Genomic DNA, 16,707 nt, shown 5'->3' with positions numbered 1-16,707 from the left:
CATACATTTTTAGTGAGCTAATCAAAATCCTTCTTAGTATCTACATGAGGCTGATTAGAATTGATCGAATTCTAATTGATTTTATTTGGATCTTGTCAGGACTCATCCGGGCTAATCGATAATTAATTATATGTATCTATTTTTTCATATTATATCAAAATTAAATTAATTAAATATTAAAATGCTATTATTTCCAATATTTTTTGTACTCGCAATCGCAACACACCACGAATCGGGAAAAAATAATTAAATAAATATTAAAGTGCTATTATTTCCAATATTTTTTGTACTCGCAATCGCAACACACCACGAATCGGAAAAGAAAATCGCAACACACCACGAGCTGGATCCTCTAGCTGACGAATATGATGGACGGGTCGCAGCAGCACTCGTCGATCAAGCAGCAGCAGCAGAGCGCAGCCAAACTGCAAACCAGCCAAAAGAAAGAGAGAGAGGGAGAGAGAGGACATTAGAACAGGCACGAAAGTGAGATTCAGTGACGCTAAATTTGTGCTTCGCAGTGAGCTAATCAAGAATACAAGAACGAAGAGTAGCCATACCAGCCCTCGAGGAACCCTGGCTCCCTCCTCGGCGGCGGCGCGGCGTACTGCGGCGGCGCCATCACCGGCGGCCCCTGGTACGGCCCCTGGTAGTAACCTTACAGAACAAATCAAGAAAGGGATCTGTCAGCACCACAGCTAGCTTTTCGATCTTCAGAGTTTTTCAGACAAGCCTGCTAATACCTTGCGCAGGGTAGGGGTAGGCGTACTTGGGATCACTCATCTTCCCCGGCGCGCCCTCCTCTGGTCTTCTTCCGGGCAGGCCAGTTCTTGAAAGAAAGCGAGCAGCTGGAAGCAAAAGGTGACGACGCGACGATGGAGACGGCGGGTGGCAGCGGGTAATGGAGCAGGTAGGCGTTGGCGGTCGCGGCCGGGTGCGCCTTATAGGCCGGGTGGTGCAGGGAGGGACGTGGCGCGTGGTGGGATCGGTCGTACAACGTGTCGACCGAGCAAGGGATCTGGAAAGCCCGCGAGAGAGGTCGAGTCTAAGCAGAAGGGCGCCACTTTTGGAGGCATGCAGCCTTGCAGGATGGTTGGTTACTTCGGCTGCGAGGTTTCGCATGGATCCCTGCCTTCTGCGATGACAATACGCGTTCTCCTTGCTCTGGTGGCCAGCCGGCAGCCGGCATGGCGGCGGCTTTAGGTTGTCTTTGGTTATATAAAACTTTCGATTTTTGATTCGGTGTATATGTATAATGTTAAAAAGAAGTATATTTAGTTATCTATATTTAATGTTTTTATCTAACCTGTTAAATGCAAATATAAGATATTATCTTGACCCGGGAGTGAAGTTTCACTTTATAGTTCTGACTGATGGATACAGGGCTCTGTATCCGCTCATATAGACAGACCTATTTATCAATATTAAATAATTTTTATACGAGTAAACAATCACAATATACCAAATTTCATTGAGTTTTAATAGGAAAATGCATTGTCATTCAAATATGGAGGAACTATGTTGCCCAGATACCCGATGCCGATACACCATTTCAAAAACATTGATACGACCCTATGTGTATATACATATATCATGAAAAATAAAAATAAAATAGAATATAAAAAAATGCTTATAAGAGATCAAATTTGAAACAAGAAGAAAAAGAAGTGTATCACGTTTCAGATTCTCTGATGATTCTCTAGAATTCCTGCCAAATGCACTAAAACGTGAAACGTTTCACCTTGAATCACCAGAAACATTTCTTATTTTTAACACTACGATGAGAATCACCCAAAATGGTGTTTCACTCGTTTCGAGAATCGCTCAGGTCATTTTTCTTCAAGAATCTGAATCCGGAATTCCTACCAAACGTTTTCAGAAAATTGAGAGTGATTCACCAGAGAAACGTTTCCAGAGAGAATCTGAAACTGAAACGTTTCTAAAAGAATATGGAGCCCTGCCAAACGAGCCCTCAATATCATAAAGAGCGGAGAAGAGAAAGAAGTCATTGCTCACAAGTCCTGTGGACCAGAAGGTGGGCAAAGGTGTGGGGTTTGCTCTATCTGTTACTGCCTGCTTTCCACGAGGGTGGGTAGGGGAGGGGAGAGAACTAGAAAGGGGGTTTCTACGTATTGAATGAGGTGTTATTTATTTATTTATTTGAAACTTAGAAAAATAACTTATACTTATCCGCCATGTATCTGAGGAGTATCGGTGTTTGATACGTATCAGATGAGTACTGATATCCGATACGAGAGCTTTCCTAAGTATTCGAGCATTTTAGCGGTAAAATACATGCCAAATTCATAAAGGCAGTTTAGCATGAGTTCAGTAGGCGCTTCCCAATTAAAATCCTCACTTTGGTATATAAATACAGTTGAACAGGATCCGCCAAAGCCCAAAGGTCCAGCATCCTGCACTCAAAAAGAAAGAAAGAAAAGGTCATAATGTGATTAAAAAGAACCATCATTTTATCTAGCTATCAATATATGCATTATGGTATCATATGACATATGGCAAAACAACTGAAACACAAGAATCAATATATTATATCGTATGGTAAAACAACTGAAAAACAGTGAATCAATAAACAAGTGAGCTGGCAGAAGAGATCTGAAAGGAAAACTTTGATATCGAATATTTTGGGCATTAGTTAGTAGTTAAACCTATACAATCCAGTATCCACCATGCGACAAGAAAGACATAATACTCTTACAGCCTTGCCAAATGCCAAATCTATATAATTGGTGCCATTCAATCAAGGACTCAAACTTAGCAGCAGATAATACTTATAAAGTATAGTACTGCAGGACTAAAGGACCCTCCTGAACTGTAGTATTTTCATTAATTAGCTGGAAGGAACCACTCTAACATAAGACCACTCTTCATGTAATCGTGCCAAGCATCTATATCACAAAAAAACGCATGTGCGTATATCAGAAGGTTCAAAACTTCTCAGATGTTGATAAAGTAGGATACATATCAGTGGTTAACCCTATGATATACAAAATAGCTTACAAATCTGAGAAATATCCAATATAGTCCATTTAGAATTCCTATGCCATTACCTAATATTCATACGTGGAAAATGGAATAAAAGGGACACAAACAATCAAGATAGGATGAATTGAATACACTAAAAATCTCGGTAGCCAGAACAAATAGTAAAGTTGCGCATGTCCTCACATGTAACTCATGTCCACTGACATCTGAAGCTGCAGCATAATCAGAGCCGGTGCTATGCATCTGCGAGCTTCTATTGCTGATTCAATGTCCAGCATGATCATGCTGAACAGTCATAGTCATCTACTCGAATGAGAATCTGCTAGCTCAGATTGAGTGGCTTCCCTCAGGCAAATTGGACCACTCTACCTGAATTTGAGCTTGACCGGCATTGTTCTTCTTCACCAAGCGCTGATCCAGAATCGCCTTTGGCTCTATCTTCGACACTCCTTGCAATATGACCAAGCACACCGATCTTTCCTCGTGTTCTTCACATAACAATGTGGCAACGTGCTTTGGAGGTCAGTTGACCTACTTGTGAAGGCCCAAGAAACCTGCACCTGCATGCTAACATTCATTGGCAAAACAAAAACCTCAGCAGATGAGGCATCCACATATTTTTAGCCCACATGTGTTTGTGTTTCAACGTTCTCTAGTACAGTGCAAATTTCATCATGCTGAGGATGCTGAAAACCACCAGCGAGGAACTCATGCACCTGGCCATCGAGTTCGATTGAGCTGCACCCAGGCGTCTTCTTCACCTGCAGGCTGTTCACCTCTCTCCTCTCCCTGGCGAGACCACTCCAATCCTGCACTTTTGCATACATGCTGGATAGCATCACCCTCGCCCAGGGGTCATCTGGTTCCAACCTGCTGACTTCAGCTGCAGCAATCTCGCCAAGCTCCACATTGCTGTGAACTTTGCATGCACTCAAGAATGCACCCCAGATTACTGCATTAGGCTTCATTGGCATGGTCCTTATCATGCTGTATGCTTCTTGCACTCGCCCGACACGACCAAGAAGATCGATCATACACCCATAGTGTTCAATCTTGGGTGCAATTGCGTATTTCTCCATGGAGTAGAAGTAGCAAAGGCCCTCATCTACCAGCCCGCCATGTGCACAAGCATTTAGGACCCCAACAAGAGTAACATCATCAGGGTGTATGCCATTATCTTGCATCATGTTAAACATTCGTAGAGCATCGGCAGCCCTACCATGCATTGCCAGTCCACAAATCACCGTTGTCCATGAGTACAGGTCCCTCTTTCCAGGTGCCTTATCGAACACCTGGAGGGCCTTTTCAATGTTTCCGCATTTTGAGTACATGTCTATCAAGGACCGATCCAATGAGCCGTCATAATTCATGCGGTTCCTGTCAATGTACGCATGAACCCAAATCCCAGTCTCCAAACAACCTGTACCCGCGCAAGCAGCAAGGACAGTGCTCATTGTAGGTCCATTTGGACGCACAGGACATGACGATGGCGACACCATCTGACGGAACAATCCTAGCGCCTCCCTGCTCCGGCCAACAACGCAATACCCGGCCATCATTGTGTTCCATGACACCACATCCCTCCTTGGCATTGCAAGAAAAAGCTCATACGCAGAATCGACGTTCCCATGCCTGACATACTGATGCACCATGGCGTTCCAAGAAACGGTACTCCTCACCGGCATCTGATCAAACACCCTTCTAGAAACTGACACCTCGCCGCACTCCCCGTAGACTCTGATCAGTTCAGTGGACACGAACACGTCCGGCACAATGCCGCTGGTCACAATGAGAGCATGAACCATCTTCCCATGGTTCCTGGCCACGGAGGAAGAGCCCACCCCGTGGCAGGCCGCGAGCGCGACCGCCAGGGCCACGTTGTCCGGGAGGACGCCGTCCGCGACCATGTCCCTGAATACGGTGAGCGCCTGGGCCGCCTGCCCGGACGCCGCGTGCGCCCGCGCCATGGCGGTACGGGTGACTAGGCCTGGGTCGGGCATTTCGTCGAACAGATCCCGCGCGTGCCGCGGGCTGCCGAGCGCCGCGTACGCGGAGAGCAGCGCCGTTGGGAGGTGAGCCCCGGCGTGGAGGAGCCCCTCTTTGAAGAGGAGGCAGTGGATCGCTAAGGCCGACAGGTGGGACCCGGCTACCGCCGGCGAGAGCGACTTGATGAGGCGGAGGAGCGCGGTGGAGGAGAGCGTGAACGGGTGCATGGGCGACGCCAGCGGCTGCCGTGCTCGCTCCCAGAAGAAGAATTCTTCAGATCCAATGGCTGAATTGCATCAATCAATACAGGGTTCCCCACACGGACGCTTACGGCTGGGCCACGGATACTAATCATCTGACAAGTGGGCCTAGCACTTGGCGTGCTCCGAGCAGCCGTGCAGCTCGATGCCCACCTGGCAGTGACACTGTCTGCCCCACGGGCTCAACACTGTCATGCTGTGTTCATGGCGGCGGGCACGACAGGCGCATCGGATGGCTCCGATCTGATTGGGTCGACGACTCACGAGTCTGGTGATCACAGCAGCAACAAGTCACACGAGGATTCACACGACTCGATGGTCTCAAGCGAACGGGGAGCGGGCGGCCGTGCGTGGCGCGACGCAATGCCATCGACGCCGCGCATCGACATCGATGGTCTGCGGCCCACGGGGCAACGGGTCACAAAAAGAACCCCGAGGAAATTGGAATCAGGAGAAATACTTTTTGGGACTGTTGTAATGGCAAAGTCACTATAGTATTTTGTAGAACTTGTACATTACAGCAGGGCTAAACTGCACGCATTCTGGTGAGCTCTAGTACAGTAGTGCTGCAGTTCATAGAAGGCAGACAAATTTGCTCATACAATTTCTGCTCACAGAACCAGCACAGGCCGATATCCTCCCACAGCTGAGCACAACACTGATAATGTACCTTGGATTGCGACATTCGTCGCAGAAATAGACGCTGTTCTTCGTGATCTTGTTCTAGATGAATTGCGCCTTCAACCATGAGATACTTGTCTTTGACAAATGCCAATACAAGCATTAAACGTGTAACAGACCCCATGTGGGTGCGAGTAGCACTCAACTTACATCTTCCTCATCGTTTCGTATAAAAAGTTTAACTCAAAAATATTAGTTTGAAACACAAATACTAAGCTGTTTCGAACGTATTTAAAATACTAAAATCACCGCACCGAAATATTTGGGTCATACGGCCAGAAACCGACCAGGATATTACAAAATGTTTAAGATGTTATGCAGATTCTTTTGTCAAGAGGTCAGCATTTGAGTCACAGGTTCTGAGCACTGAGATTGAGCAGAGCTAGCTCAATTCTGATGCAGACACCATTCTGCGCAATCCGAATCAAGAACCCTTGCGGCCGGGAAGCTCGGGGAGCATTGTTTGGATTCTACTGAGCTCGACCAGCACCTCCCGGGAGTCGGGCCGGTCATCCTTGTCCGGTGCCACGCACCGGAACGCCAGCTCCGCCACGGCCTCGACGCTAGCCATCACGCCGGGGCCCTCGCCGAGCACCGGCGGGTCCACAACCTCCCTGAGTTCGCCGACCTGGATCTTGGCCACCACCCAGTCCGCCAGCGTCACGTCCCGCCGCTCCCTGCCCACGTCCACGGGCCTCAGCCCCGTGACGAGCTCCAGCACAACGACGCCGAAGCTGTACACATCGCTCTTCTCGGTGAGCTGGAAGGAACGGTGATAGTCAGGGTCCAGGTAGCCCGGTGTCCCCTGCGGCGCGGTACAGCAGACGAGCTCGCGGGCGGCAGCCGTGGAGCACGCGTCCGGCGGCGCGAGGAGGCGCGAGAGGCCGAAGTCGCCGAGGCGGGCGCGCATGTCGGCCTCGACGAAGATGTTCGACGAGGTGACGTCACGGTGCACGACGGCGGGCTTGACGCCGAAGTGGAGGTACTCGAGCGCCGACGCGATCTGGGCCGCCATGGCGAGGCGGGTCCGCCAGGGGAGCGGCGGAGGCGTGGTGGCGGTGACGCCGACCCGGCGGTGGAGATGGTGGGAGAGGGTGCCGTTGGGGACGAAGTCGTAGACGAGGAGGAGCGCGCGGGGGTCGGCGCAGAAGCCGTTGAGGCGGACGAGGTGGGGGTGGCGGAGCGCGGAAAGGATGAGGACCTCGTTGCAGAAGGACTTGGTGATGGTGGCGGAGGCGGAGGGGAACGATGGGGACGGGGAGGGCGGGACGTGGAGGCGCTTGACGGCGGCGGGGCGGCCGCTGGGCGGAAGGTACGCAAGAAACACCGTCCCGAACCCGCCGTCGCCGAGCTTGCGGCCCGCGTCGAAGCCAGCGGTGGCGGCGCGGAGCTGCTCGTAGGTGAAGGCGGGGCGATGGTGGTGGAGGCCGTGGCGACGAAGAAACGCTGCGGCGCGGGAAGCCGCGGAGGAGGAGGAGCCCGTCATCCCCGACGGGTCCCGCCGCCCCATCGCGCCGCGCGCGCGGAAGCGGCGGACGGCGATGGCAGCGCAGAGGTAGAGCAGGAGCAGCGCTAGGAGCGACGCGGCGGAGATGAGCGCGGTAGTGAGCGCGCTGCTGGTACTCTTGACGTGGAGGTGGGGCGGCGGCGGCGGCGGCGATGGAGGAGCGGTCACATGGTGGTTTTGGCGGGACGCGGCCGGAAGCGGGAGGGCGGCGGCGGCGGCGAGGAGGAGGAGAAGGAGATGGGGTCGCATTTGGACGCCGCGATCCAGGCCCGGACGAAGCGAGATGCGCGAGAGAAAGGCGACCTGAGGAAAGTGCCAAGACGCGGCCGCGCACGGCTACCACTTACCACGACACTACAGTGCGACACTCTCGTTTTCACACCATCACATGGCCGGGGGGCCACAGGGGATCCTCCGCATTTAGATTAGGTCACCCTTGTTTGGAATACTGAAGAATTCCTAGATTGCTGGTAGAAACAAATGGTTTCTTATGGATTTTCTCAAAATTTTTGCGAGATTATTCCGTTCCTAACAAAATGTGACGTGACGTCTGAAAGTATCTAATGGCCCCATAGCGATGAATAGGACTCTAATTAAATCTTAAAATAACTAATGATTTTTAAATAAGAATAACCTTAGTCTAGAAAGAAAATATAATTACTCGAACAAGCAAGCTAAAATATAAAAAACAAACATACAAATATATAACTTAAGAGTAAATTACGAAATTAAAATGTGTATGAAAGTAAATGCTAAAAGTAAATTACGGAATAGAAAGAAAGTAGGAAAAAAGGACACCGATTTTTCTTCGAGATATTAAAGAGTTGGCACTCTCTCCTAATCCTCGTTGGAACATCCACACAAGTATATCGCTCTCACTTGAGTCACCAAGACCCAAGTGCTCACTAGTGATCGTCACTTCTACATCTCCGGATTGGCGAATATCAAACTAAGTACAAGCTCTTTCTAGTACTTCCACAAGAACTTTAAGAGCTCATCGGGAATACCTACAATCACCACGACCGACTAGGTGTTGCTAACCACCGAGAGTAATAAGCTAACTGGTTCAGTTGATCCCTATCAAACCTAAACAACAGCTAGATGCACACTCGCTACTCTTAAAATACTAATAAAGTCCTTAACCTTCCATTAGAGATATGAAAATCAACTCTTAGTGTTGTCTCTTGCTTCTTGATAACACACACAATGTATGAACTCCTCTGGGTTGTAAGAAAGATGAGTGAAACCGAGTGAGGGGGTATATAGGCTAAAGGTCCAAATCTAGCCGTTGTCCAACCACCCACACTTTCTGTGAACAACGAATAGTCTAATGCACACACCATTGTACACACCGGATAATCTGGTGAATAACCTTTTTCAAAAACTGGTCTACCGAATGTCAGTTGTCGTTGTCTGAAAAGCTCTAATGTTCTTCATACCACATCATCGGACAATCCAATAAGTTCATTTTCCATGCACTGAGACACCAAGTCTGAAAATGCTTTAGTGTGTTACACATCTCAACATCGGACCATCCGGTCTCTTGAATTCCAATTCCTCCAAAAATTATAACTTCTTGTAAAATGCTCCGATGTTCATCTTCTCTGAACACCAAATAATCCGGTGTACTTAACTTTAATTTTCCTCACAAAATGTCTCTTATATTAAATACTTCGGTACACATATTTACCATTATCAAACAATCCGGTGAGATCATTCAGCTTCTGCTCAGAACATGAATAAGGTCCAGTGAGTACAAGTCCTTTAGAACCAGACAATCCGGTGAGAACAAAAACTTTAAGGCCTATCCAATTCAATCGACGTTGAGCACTAACTTCATGACTTCTCACCCAAGAGCTTCTTTGAGATACCTAGTGTTAGATTTCTGTAAGTGTGTATCTAACTAAGTCTAGACTCAACTAGATCAAAGTTCAACACTTAGCTCCATTTATAGTACGATCAAAAGACTAGAAATGAACATATATCTATTCTAAGTATCTTTCATCACCTTGTGACACTTAGAATTAGAATATCCTTTGACTTAAATGTTCTTTAGTCGTCCAATATAATCTCATGAGGAACAAGAAAGAATATATAATTATTGTGAACTAAGTTTTTGATTCTCTTCAAAAACATACACATTAATCGCAATGATAGAGTTATCATTAATCACCGAAACACTTACCACCTAACTAGAGACCTAGATACTACAAACTTCATTTGAAATTAAATGAAATGGACCCAATATTACACTCCCTTTACATTTGAAATTAAATGTAGCTCTATTTGCGGAAGTTAAGAAGACTTGAAAGCACACACCCAATATTACATTCCCTTTCCAACTACCAAAGCACCTGAGTATCGGTGATTCCCAGTTAAACCTTGCCCCTTTTGAAGGAATTCTTTGTTCTTCAAAGCTAATGAGGTTTCAATGGATGTAACCAATTCAGCTATGTCTGTTTGAGGCGCCTCAATTCCACACAAAACGGTTAAAAAATAAATAAGAAATTAGCACTGAGGGGAGGATGTCTCTCTAAGATTTTATTAAGAGATGTTGCACCTCGAATCTAAACCGACTCAGTAAGACCATGCTCAACTGATCGTTAGTGAAATGTATGAGATGTCGCCTAAAGAGGGATGAATAGACGATTTCTGAAATTTAAAAATTTGACAGCGGATTACTGGATATGGATACTCTGGGTTAATCCGGAGACTCCGGGTTATACAAAACCCAGATACTCCGGCCTTATCTAGATAGTTCGGATTATACAGGAAAACGAAACTAAAGAACTATTGAGTAAATCTAAGTGATTCTCCATTGAGGAGCTCACAAAGAGCCGTATCTTTTCCAACCCTTTCATCTCACAAGCGACTACAAAGATAAGCGATGGTTCTTACTCAAATCAACGAGAGTAATACAAACTTTTTGGGGCACTTCACAAATTTGGGTACTCTCCGGGTGACGCCTTGCCATCTAGGAGCTCACAGCTCCAACAGAAAAGAATACGAATCGAAAGCTCGTTGATGACCTCAAGTGCTCAAAAGTGAATTTTTTCTTTCTATCACTCAAACTCACTTCTCAAAACCTAATCTCCAAATCTTGCACAAGTTTAAGCTCTAGAGGAGTTAGAAGGGCAATTAAATGGCTTTGAATGTACTTGTCCACGAGTTGGTTCAGTAACACCCCAAGAAGGGGGGTGAGGGGTATTTATAGCTCACTTCAAAAAACTAGCCGTTATCGTGTATTTTGAACTTATCCGGAGTATCCGGGTTCAACCAGAAACTCTGGGTAACACACGATAACCCAGGCAAATACATTATCCGGAGCCAATACATTGTCCAGAGCCTCTCCGGAGGGTCCGGAGACATCAGAACCTGGAGTATTCGGGCCAACCCAGAGACTTCGGATTAAGCACTTAAGGCCTACCCGAGACTCTCTAGAAGAGTCTCACTCGGAGACTCTGGTCACGAACAAAACACTGGAGTATCCGGGCTAACCCGGAGACTTCGGGTTAAGCACACAAGACTTACCCGAGACTCTCTGGTGAAGTCTCATTCGAAGACTCCGGCCACGAACAGAACGCCGGAGTATTTGGGCCCAGAGACTCCGGGTTAAGCACACAAGGCTTACCCGAGACTCTCTCGCAGAGTCTCACTCGGAGACTTCGGCCACAAACAGAACCCCAGAGTATCCGGGTTAACCCGGAGACTCCAGATTGAGTTTCTTAGACTCAAACTGAGACTCTCTGGCGGAATCTCACTCGGAGACTTCGGCCAATTGAACAGAGTCCGGAGTATTCGGGTTCACCCGGAGACTCTGGGCTCAGACAACAAAAACTATTTCCCGGTATCCGTGAGTAACTGTGTCTCTCATCTTTTGGTTCTAAAATGATATTTTGAGTACTGAGACATCTTTAAGACTATCAACATGCATCTCTCTTGATAGTACGGCTATCCTTAACTCAAATTCAAAATAAAATAAAATAAAACATATTGAGTAACTATACGTCGTTTATCTTTTCTTTTTGAGGGACGTCAACATCTCTTATCTTAACCAATATGACTTAAAACTTGTTCATAACCTCAGCAAACTCATTAGTCTCTTAATCGTTTATCATCAATAAACCAAAACCCACATAGAAGATCTAAATGTACTTTCAGTTAGCACCGTGAGAGGTTTAACCACACGAAACAGTTCAATTCCAGCATGAAGGGAACCGAAATATCCATATGGCTAGCAATCCAAAATTTTCATTTTAGGAAAGGGTCTCCCCCTTCTATTTGTCAGGTCGTGGGAGGGGTCACAGACTAGAAAAAGGGGATTTTAGGGAATGACTTAGACAAGACTAAAAACTGTACATGTGTGTGAAATAATAGAATCAATTTATGATATAATAATATGAAAAAGTAAAATAATATAGCATAACAAAAGAGATATTTGCATATCGGATTTTCAAAACACACATGTGTAATTGCTAAAAAGATAGCACAGTTACTATTAATTCCTTGATTTGTAGGTTGAAAGATTGAAATTATTTTAAAAGGAAGAACGAGATCCTATTTTACATAGTAATCATTTAATTAACTCAAGTAGATAATAAAGATCATTTAAATATAACAGGACTAGTCCACCTCCATTTTGGGATGGGATCATCCCTCCTAAGAAATATTCTTTCAATATGTTGGATGAAGCTATTTCTCCAAATCGATAGGATGAAACCATACACCTTTGCTAATTATGCTCATTAGTAAAATAATTAGTGATATTAGTATGTTTGTATTACTTATTAGTATATATTACTATGAGATTAGAATTTGTAAGGATTAATGTACTAATTAGTGGTAATTAATGAGCTAATTAGAATATGATTAGGATTAATTAGTATATTTTATTTTTAATTAATAATGACTATGACAAGAGTAACATTAATACGCGTTAGTGCATGTTGATTAGTGTATTATTAATAATTATTATTTAAAATTAAAAGATATAATTAGGTTATAATTTTCATCCCTATCCGTTATCTCCAACCAAATAAAAAAACGGCTTATCCTATCCATCCATCTAAATAAAAAAAATATTATCATATCCTAAAAATAGTAAAAATGCTATCTTATTTCACTTTTCTTCCCAACCAATAGATGCAACGGACGGGGTGCAACTGCTGCTGGTATAAATAATCATCGCCCGGCGCCGGATTAGTGGGCGATTAGCTGGTCGTCGCAGGTCAAGCCATGAACAGTAGCAGGAGTTGGAGAGATAGAGGAGAGGAGAGGCGGAGACAGCCAGCTCATCAATTGTCTATTTATGGTGTTCCGTGCCACGACTTTCTTTGACTAGGAGTGGCGCCGTGGTGGCATGTTGCATTGACCGGCTCTTTGTCCGGCACAGGGCAATGTAGTTAACGACAACGTTGCTTGCGTTCGTTTGATGGTAGTCCGTTCCAGAGAATGAATTTTGTACGAAGTTTGCAGGGAATAGTTCGATTCCAAAGTGATTGAGAAGAATTCGTACCTTCAACGTTGCAGCAGCCGTTAAACCTCGACGTGCTTTAGAACTGTGTCTGCCGTTTACTGCACTTCCCATCCAGTCATCCTCTTCTTTTGACGCACCAGGGAAAGAAAAAGAAAAGGTTGTGACGGCGAAGGCGGCACGCACTTTACGACCACACGGATTCGGTTGTTCATCTCAGTCGCAAAGCAAAAAGAGCAAGACGTATCTTCAGTAGGAACAAGGATGATTCCATTTGGAGGCCGGGACACAGGGACCCCCCACAAGAATGGGTAGAAATTCAGAAGGTTACAGTCTTACAGACTAGCAGTTCGTATCAGAACCCCTTCAGAAATTCTGGGACAATGCCCAAAGTACTAGTACTGAAGCAGAACCGTCTGCATGCGCATCGTCAGAAAGCTGCTCAATTGCACAAGTGGATGCATCCGATGGCACCGCATGCCCAAAAGCATGATCGGAAACGCTACCCGTGACGTGTTTGAGCGTCTTCACGGTTGCAACTTTCTTTATCCATACACATCTGTTATCTATTTATATTTATACTTATATTTATACAAGATAATTTAAATCATAAAGGGATTTAGTATTACTCGCCCCAAAAGTCAATGTCAGATGGTTCGTAATATATTAATACGAGAATATATATGCTGACAGAATACAACTGGGGAAAGAATGAGCCTGCTGATGGTGAGTCTGCTGGAATAGGAAATTATCTTCGAGAATTAATAAATCAAGGATATAAGATTCAAGGTCAAAATCTCAACTATAAATATCTCTTCAGATTTCGCACGATCAATCTACTATAGCACTTTGTTACATGTACAAGAATGAGATCCCTGGAAGCACAAGAGAACAGCACTTGCTTCTGACACCCAATACAACTGCAGAGCTGGCGTAAACGGACAGTGTATGCGGAACATATGCACAATCCACTCAAGGCACCGTCTTCACGAAAATTATGAACCATATGGCCATGGAAATGTTTTCACCACTGAAATTCACAACAAAAATGAAGGTCAATGGACGAGGCGTAGCAAGACCCAAGATCACAATTTGGTTGAGGACTCCAACAAGCAACTACACACTAAGTCTCAAACAAAGAAAATTCAAGAAAATACATGAATAGATGGTCATAGGTACCGATGGGATACAAACAGTAAAATCACATATCTATCTACAATATTTTAGCTAGATGTCTGTATGAATGGGGTTGTTTGATTAAACCAAGATTCAGTTCATGATGTACCATGCAGGACACAAGATAGTTGCTTATCATGAGCAGCAAAGCTTACACTGTCTTTAGAAACTGTATTTTGTTTGTTACTGACAGAACAATAACATCTTATTTTAAAAGACAAATAAGTAAATAACACCATCTTCAATCTTCAGTATATTGGACCGAAAGCGTCAGCAGGACTCAACCCCATCTAACATGCATAATTGTGGTCACGCAAAGTAATGCCGTGCAATCCATGATATGCAAAATATTATACATGCACTGGTTTATTTCTCCCTCTTCTATTCTCGAGAAAATAAGGTTAACGTCAAGGATACGTCCATGAAAAAACGGTTAATGGCAAGCATACTGTCGGATGTGGACATCATAGATAGATGGAAGGACTCCACAATTTTTATAGTAAATTGCTTATAATGATAATTCACCGAGTGGAGGAAAAAAAAAGAAGGAATAACATATATCAAAGGAAACTTTCATACAACTTCATTAAAAGCTATCATACGTTTTCACTAGAAAGATGCCATGGCATTGTAAATTTAGTTACGTGTACATCCACTATTGGTACCCAGCCCATTAAAATGGTGGTTGGCATCATGAAAGTATTAGGCAAATAAGTAGCCAAGTGAGGCTCCATAAGAAAAAAAATGGAACTATATTTAACTCTCAATGCTAAAGAAAGCGATCTATTTGCGACAGAAACAGAGAGAAGGAATGGTAAAGTCACCTTTTGAGGACTCCTGGACGAGCACAATATGCATCGCTGCATTATTTGGTGGCAGCTGCAGGTGGAGAGGAGTGAGCTTCCCATTGATAGGGCTGCGTGTGCATATGATTATGTCATCGAGGCCTGCCTCCTCCTGTAACTTGTGGGTTAGCTCCTTCAAGTTGCTGCCATTAAATATAAACAAGTCTCCCTCTCTGTCATCATCCACGTTGCCCATATCATCTGCAATGCGGTAGTGGATTGCACGCCCCTCCACCTTGTGCAATGGGGCTGAGAAAGAATCGGATGACTGGAAATACAAGAGAGTTCAATGTCAACTCTATTCTGAACCATCCTAAAGAATTAGAAGTAACATGACAAAAATATCCAAACAAGCAGAGATGACTGATCTAAAAAATGAAAGAAAAAAAAATGGAAATTCAAACAGTGCAGAGCAACGTTTTGGTCTATGGTTCACGAATTCAAGACTATTGCCTTTGCCTACGAGGGAAACGAGCTGATTCAATCCTACAATTATGACGACAAGCATTCCCAATTACAAACAAATCATATACCTTTCACAGAATGACAACATTGTCAGAGGAAAACAAACGTGCACGTGGTCCAACAAACTAGACCAAGATTAGGATTATGAAACCCACAGACACAATGATATCAGGGAACAGTCACAGTGTCTTGTGAGAAGCCCATTTCCCCCCACCATGATTAGCATTTCAAGATCAAACAGTTCTGAAGTTTCCAAGTCACATATGCATTTCAGTCTGTCAACAGTCAGAGCTACTAGAGCCTAATTAGCCACGATTCGATAAGCACAGCGAAACCATGCCAAAGTCAATGCCTTAGTCAAGACGGCATTGCAACCAATCCTAGGTGGGTACACGCACAGGCCGATTCAATCAAGCGCAAGCCAGCGAGCGAGCGATTCTATGCACAAACCTGGAGCTTGGAGAACTTGCGCTCCGGCCGGGCCTCGGGCTCAGGCGGCGGCGGGGTCGGCTCCGCGGCGTACGAGTTGGAGGGCCGGTGGTGTACCCCGTGCAGCGGCGGCCTGAGCACCGGAGCAGGCGGCGAGGCCGGCATCGACGATGCTGGGGCGGAGTCCGCGCGTTCGGGCCCCGGCGTGAGCACCTGCACGATCTCGACGTCCCAGAGCACCCAGTCCTGGGTCGCCGTGCGGTGCGGCACGTCGTGCGTGACGGAGTTCCGCCAGGGCGGGAGCCCCCCGTTGGCGCGCAGGAAGTGGCCCTGCCGCGTCTTGAGGCGCGCCTGGAACCCGTCCCGCACGGGCTCCCACTCCACCGTCGAGTCCGGCCGCGCGGGCGCCGTCTGCAGCACCTTCCGGCCCGTCATGCCGAGGAGGAACGGCTCGTTGGACGCCGTGAGGTACCTCCCGTACCGGCTCCGCAGCCGCAGCACCCCGGGCGAGTGCGGCACGATCTCGACGGTCCACCGCGCGTTGGGCGAGGCGCCGTTCCGGTCCTGCGTGACGTGGTGCTCGTCCTCGTCCGCGTAGAGGAACTTGTCGTGGTGGCTCTTGAGCCGCACCACCTTCGCCCGCGCGAACAGCTCCATCGCCTCCTCTCGGCGCTGGTGTCTTTGGGGATCTCTCGAGTTGGGTTCTGCGGGGAGGATGGGGTGACCGCCTGACCGGTGGCGAAGAGGGTGGGGGCGAAGGGGAGCGCGCGGAGGGGAGGTGTCGGCTGGTGTCGCTGCGTCTGCCTGTGGAGCCCCGGTGCGGGAAGGGACGCAGGTTTTGACTCGTTCGCTGGGGCGGCGTCAGGTCGGATGCGGAGCTGG

The 16,707-nt window shown here is 46.4% G+C and overlaps 4 protein-coding genes across 5 annotated transcripts; all 4 read right to left on the bottom strand.

The window, feature by feature from the left end:
- Nucleotides 1-246: 246 nt before the first annotated feature.
- Nucleotides 247-1,157, bottom strand: LOC133913557 (leucine-rich repeat extensin-like protein 5). Its single transcript, XM_062356737.1, has 3 exons — nt 744-1,157; nt 561-657; nt 247-425 (listed from the first exon to the last, which is right to left on the bottom strand). The coding sequence occupies exons 1-3, from the start codon at nt 1,120-1,122 to the stop codon at nt 353-355; spliced, it is 549 nt and encodes a 182-aa protein (XP_062212721.1). The 5' UTR covers nt 1,123-1,157; the 3' UTR covers nt 247-352.
- A 1,020-nt stretch (nt 1,158-2,177) lies between these two features.
- Nucleotides 2,178-5,563, bottom strand: LOC133913555 (pentatricopeptide repeat-containing protein At3g29230-like). 2 transcript variants are annotated; one of them, XM_062356735.1, is made up of 3 exons: nt 3,720-5,563; nt 3,187-3,570; nt 2,178-2,414 (listed from the first exon to the last, which is right to left on the bottom strand). In XM_062356735.1, the coding sequence occupies exons 1-2, from the start codon at nt 5,214-5,216 to the stop codon at nt 3,535-3,537; spliced, it is 1,533 nt and encodes a 510-aa protein (XP_062212719.1). In that variant the 5' UTR covers nt 5,217-5,563; the 3' UTR covers nt 2,178-2,414; nt 3,187-3,534. The 2 variants fall into 2 exon arrangements, with proteins under 2 accessions (XP_062212719.1, XP_062212718.1); XM_062356734.1 differs by having other exon boundaries at nt 3,187-5,563.
- Nucleotides 5,564-5,744: 181 nt separating this feature from the next.
- On the bottom strand, nt 5,745-7,783 carry LOC133913556 (LEAF RUST 10 DISEASE-RESISTANCE LOCUS RECEPTOR-LIKE PROTEIN KINASE-like 1.5). The gene has a single exon (XM_062356736.1). It carries the CDS (start codon nt 7,684-7,686, stop codon nt 6,355-6,357), a length of 1,332 nt encoding a protein of 443 aa, XP_062212720.1. The 5' UTR covers nt 7,687-7,783; the 3' UTR covers nt 5,745-6,354.
- A 5,764-nt stretch (nt 7,784-13,547) lies between these two features.
- On the bottom strand, nt 13,548-16,707 carry LOC133913554 (uncharacterized). Its single transcript, XM_062356733.1, has 3 exons — nt 15,847-16,707; nt 14,911-15,199; nt 13,548-13,940 (listed from the first exon to the last, which is right to left on the bottom strand). Exons 1-3 carry the CDS (start codon nt 16,480-16,482, stop codon nt 13,906-13,908), a joined length of 960 nt encoding a protein of 319 aa, XP_062212717.1. The 5' UTR covers nt 16,483-16,707; the 3' UTR covers nt 13,548-13,905.

This window comes from Phragmites australis, chromosome 3, assembly GCF_958298935.1.
Source record: "Phragmites australis chromosome 3, lpPhrAust1.1, whole genome shotgun sequence".
In the NCBI taxonomy this organism is placed as follows: domain Eukaryota; kingdom Viridiplantae; phylum Streptophyta; class Magnoliopsida; order Poales; family Poaceae; genus Phragmites; species Phragmites australis.
The sequence above is the reverse complement of the archived record's forward strand: the minus strand, read 5'-3'. Positions and strand labels throughout refer to the sequence as shown.

Excerpts from the sequence above, each read along its gene's own strand:
- LOC133913557 (XM_062356737.1), bottom strand. The coding sequence starts at position 1,122 with ATGCGAAACCTCGCAGCCGAAGTAACCAACCATCCTGCAAGGCTGCAT. Across the intron at positions 658-743 it reads CTACCCCTACCCTGCGCAAG|GTTACTACCAGGGGCCGTAC; the intron begins GTATTAGCAGGC and ends TTGTTCTGTAAG. Across the intron at positions 426-560 it reads CCAGGGTTCCTCGAGGGCTG|TTTGGCTGCGCTCTGCTGCT; the intron begins GTATGGCTACTC and ends GCTGGTTTGCAG.
- LOC133913554 (XM_062356733.1), bottom strand. The coding sequence starts at position 16,482 with ATGGAGCTGTTCGCGCGGGCGAAGGTGGTGCGGCTCAAGAGCCACCAC. Across the intron at positions 15,200-15,846 it reads GCAAGTTCTCCAAGCTCCAG|TCATCCGATTCTTTCTCAGC; the intron begins GTTTGTGCATAG and ends TTGTATTTCCAG. Across the intron at positions 13,941-14,910 it reads CGTCCAGGAGTCCTCAAAAG|TGGTGAAAACATTTCCATGG; the intron begins GTGACTTTACCA and ends TGTGAATTTCAG.
- LOC133913555 (XM_062356734.1), bottom strand. The coding sequence starts at position 5,216 with ATGCACCCGTTCACGCTCTCCTCCACCGCGCTCCTCCGCCTCATCAAG.
- LOC133913556 (XM_062356736.1), bottom strand. The coding sequence starts at position 7,686 with ATGCGACCCCATCTCCTTCTCCTCCTCCTCGCCGCCGCCGCCGCCCTC.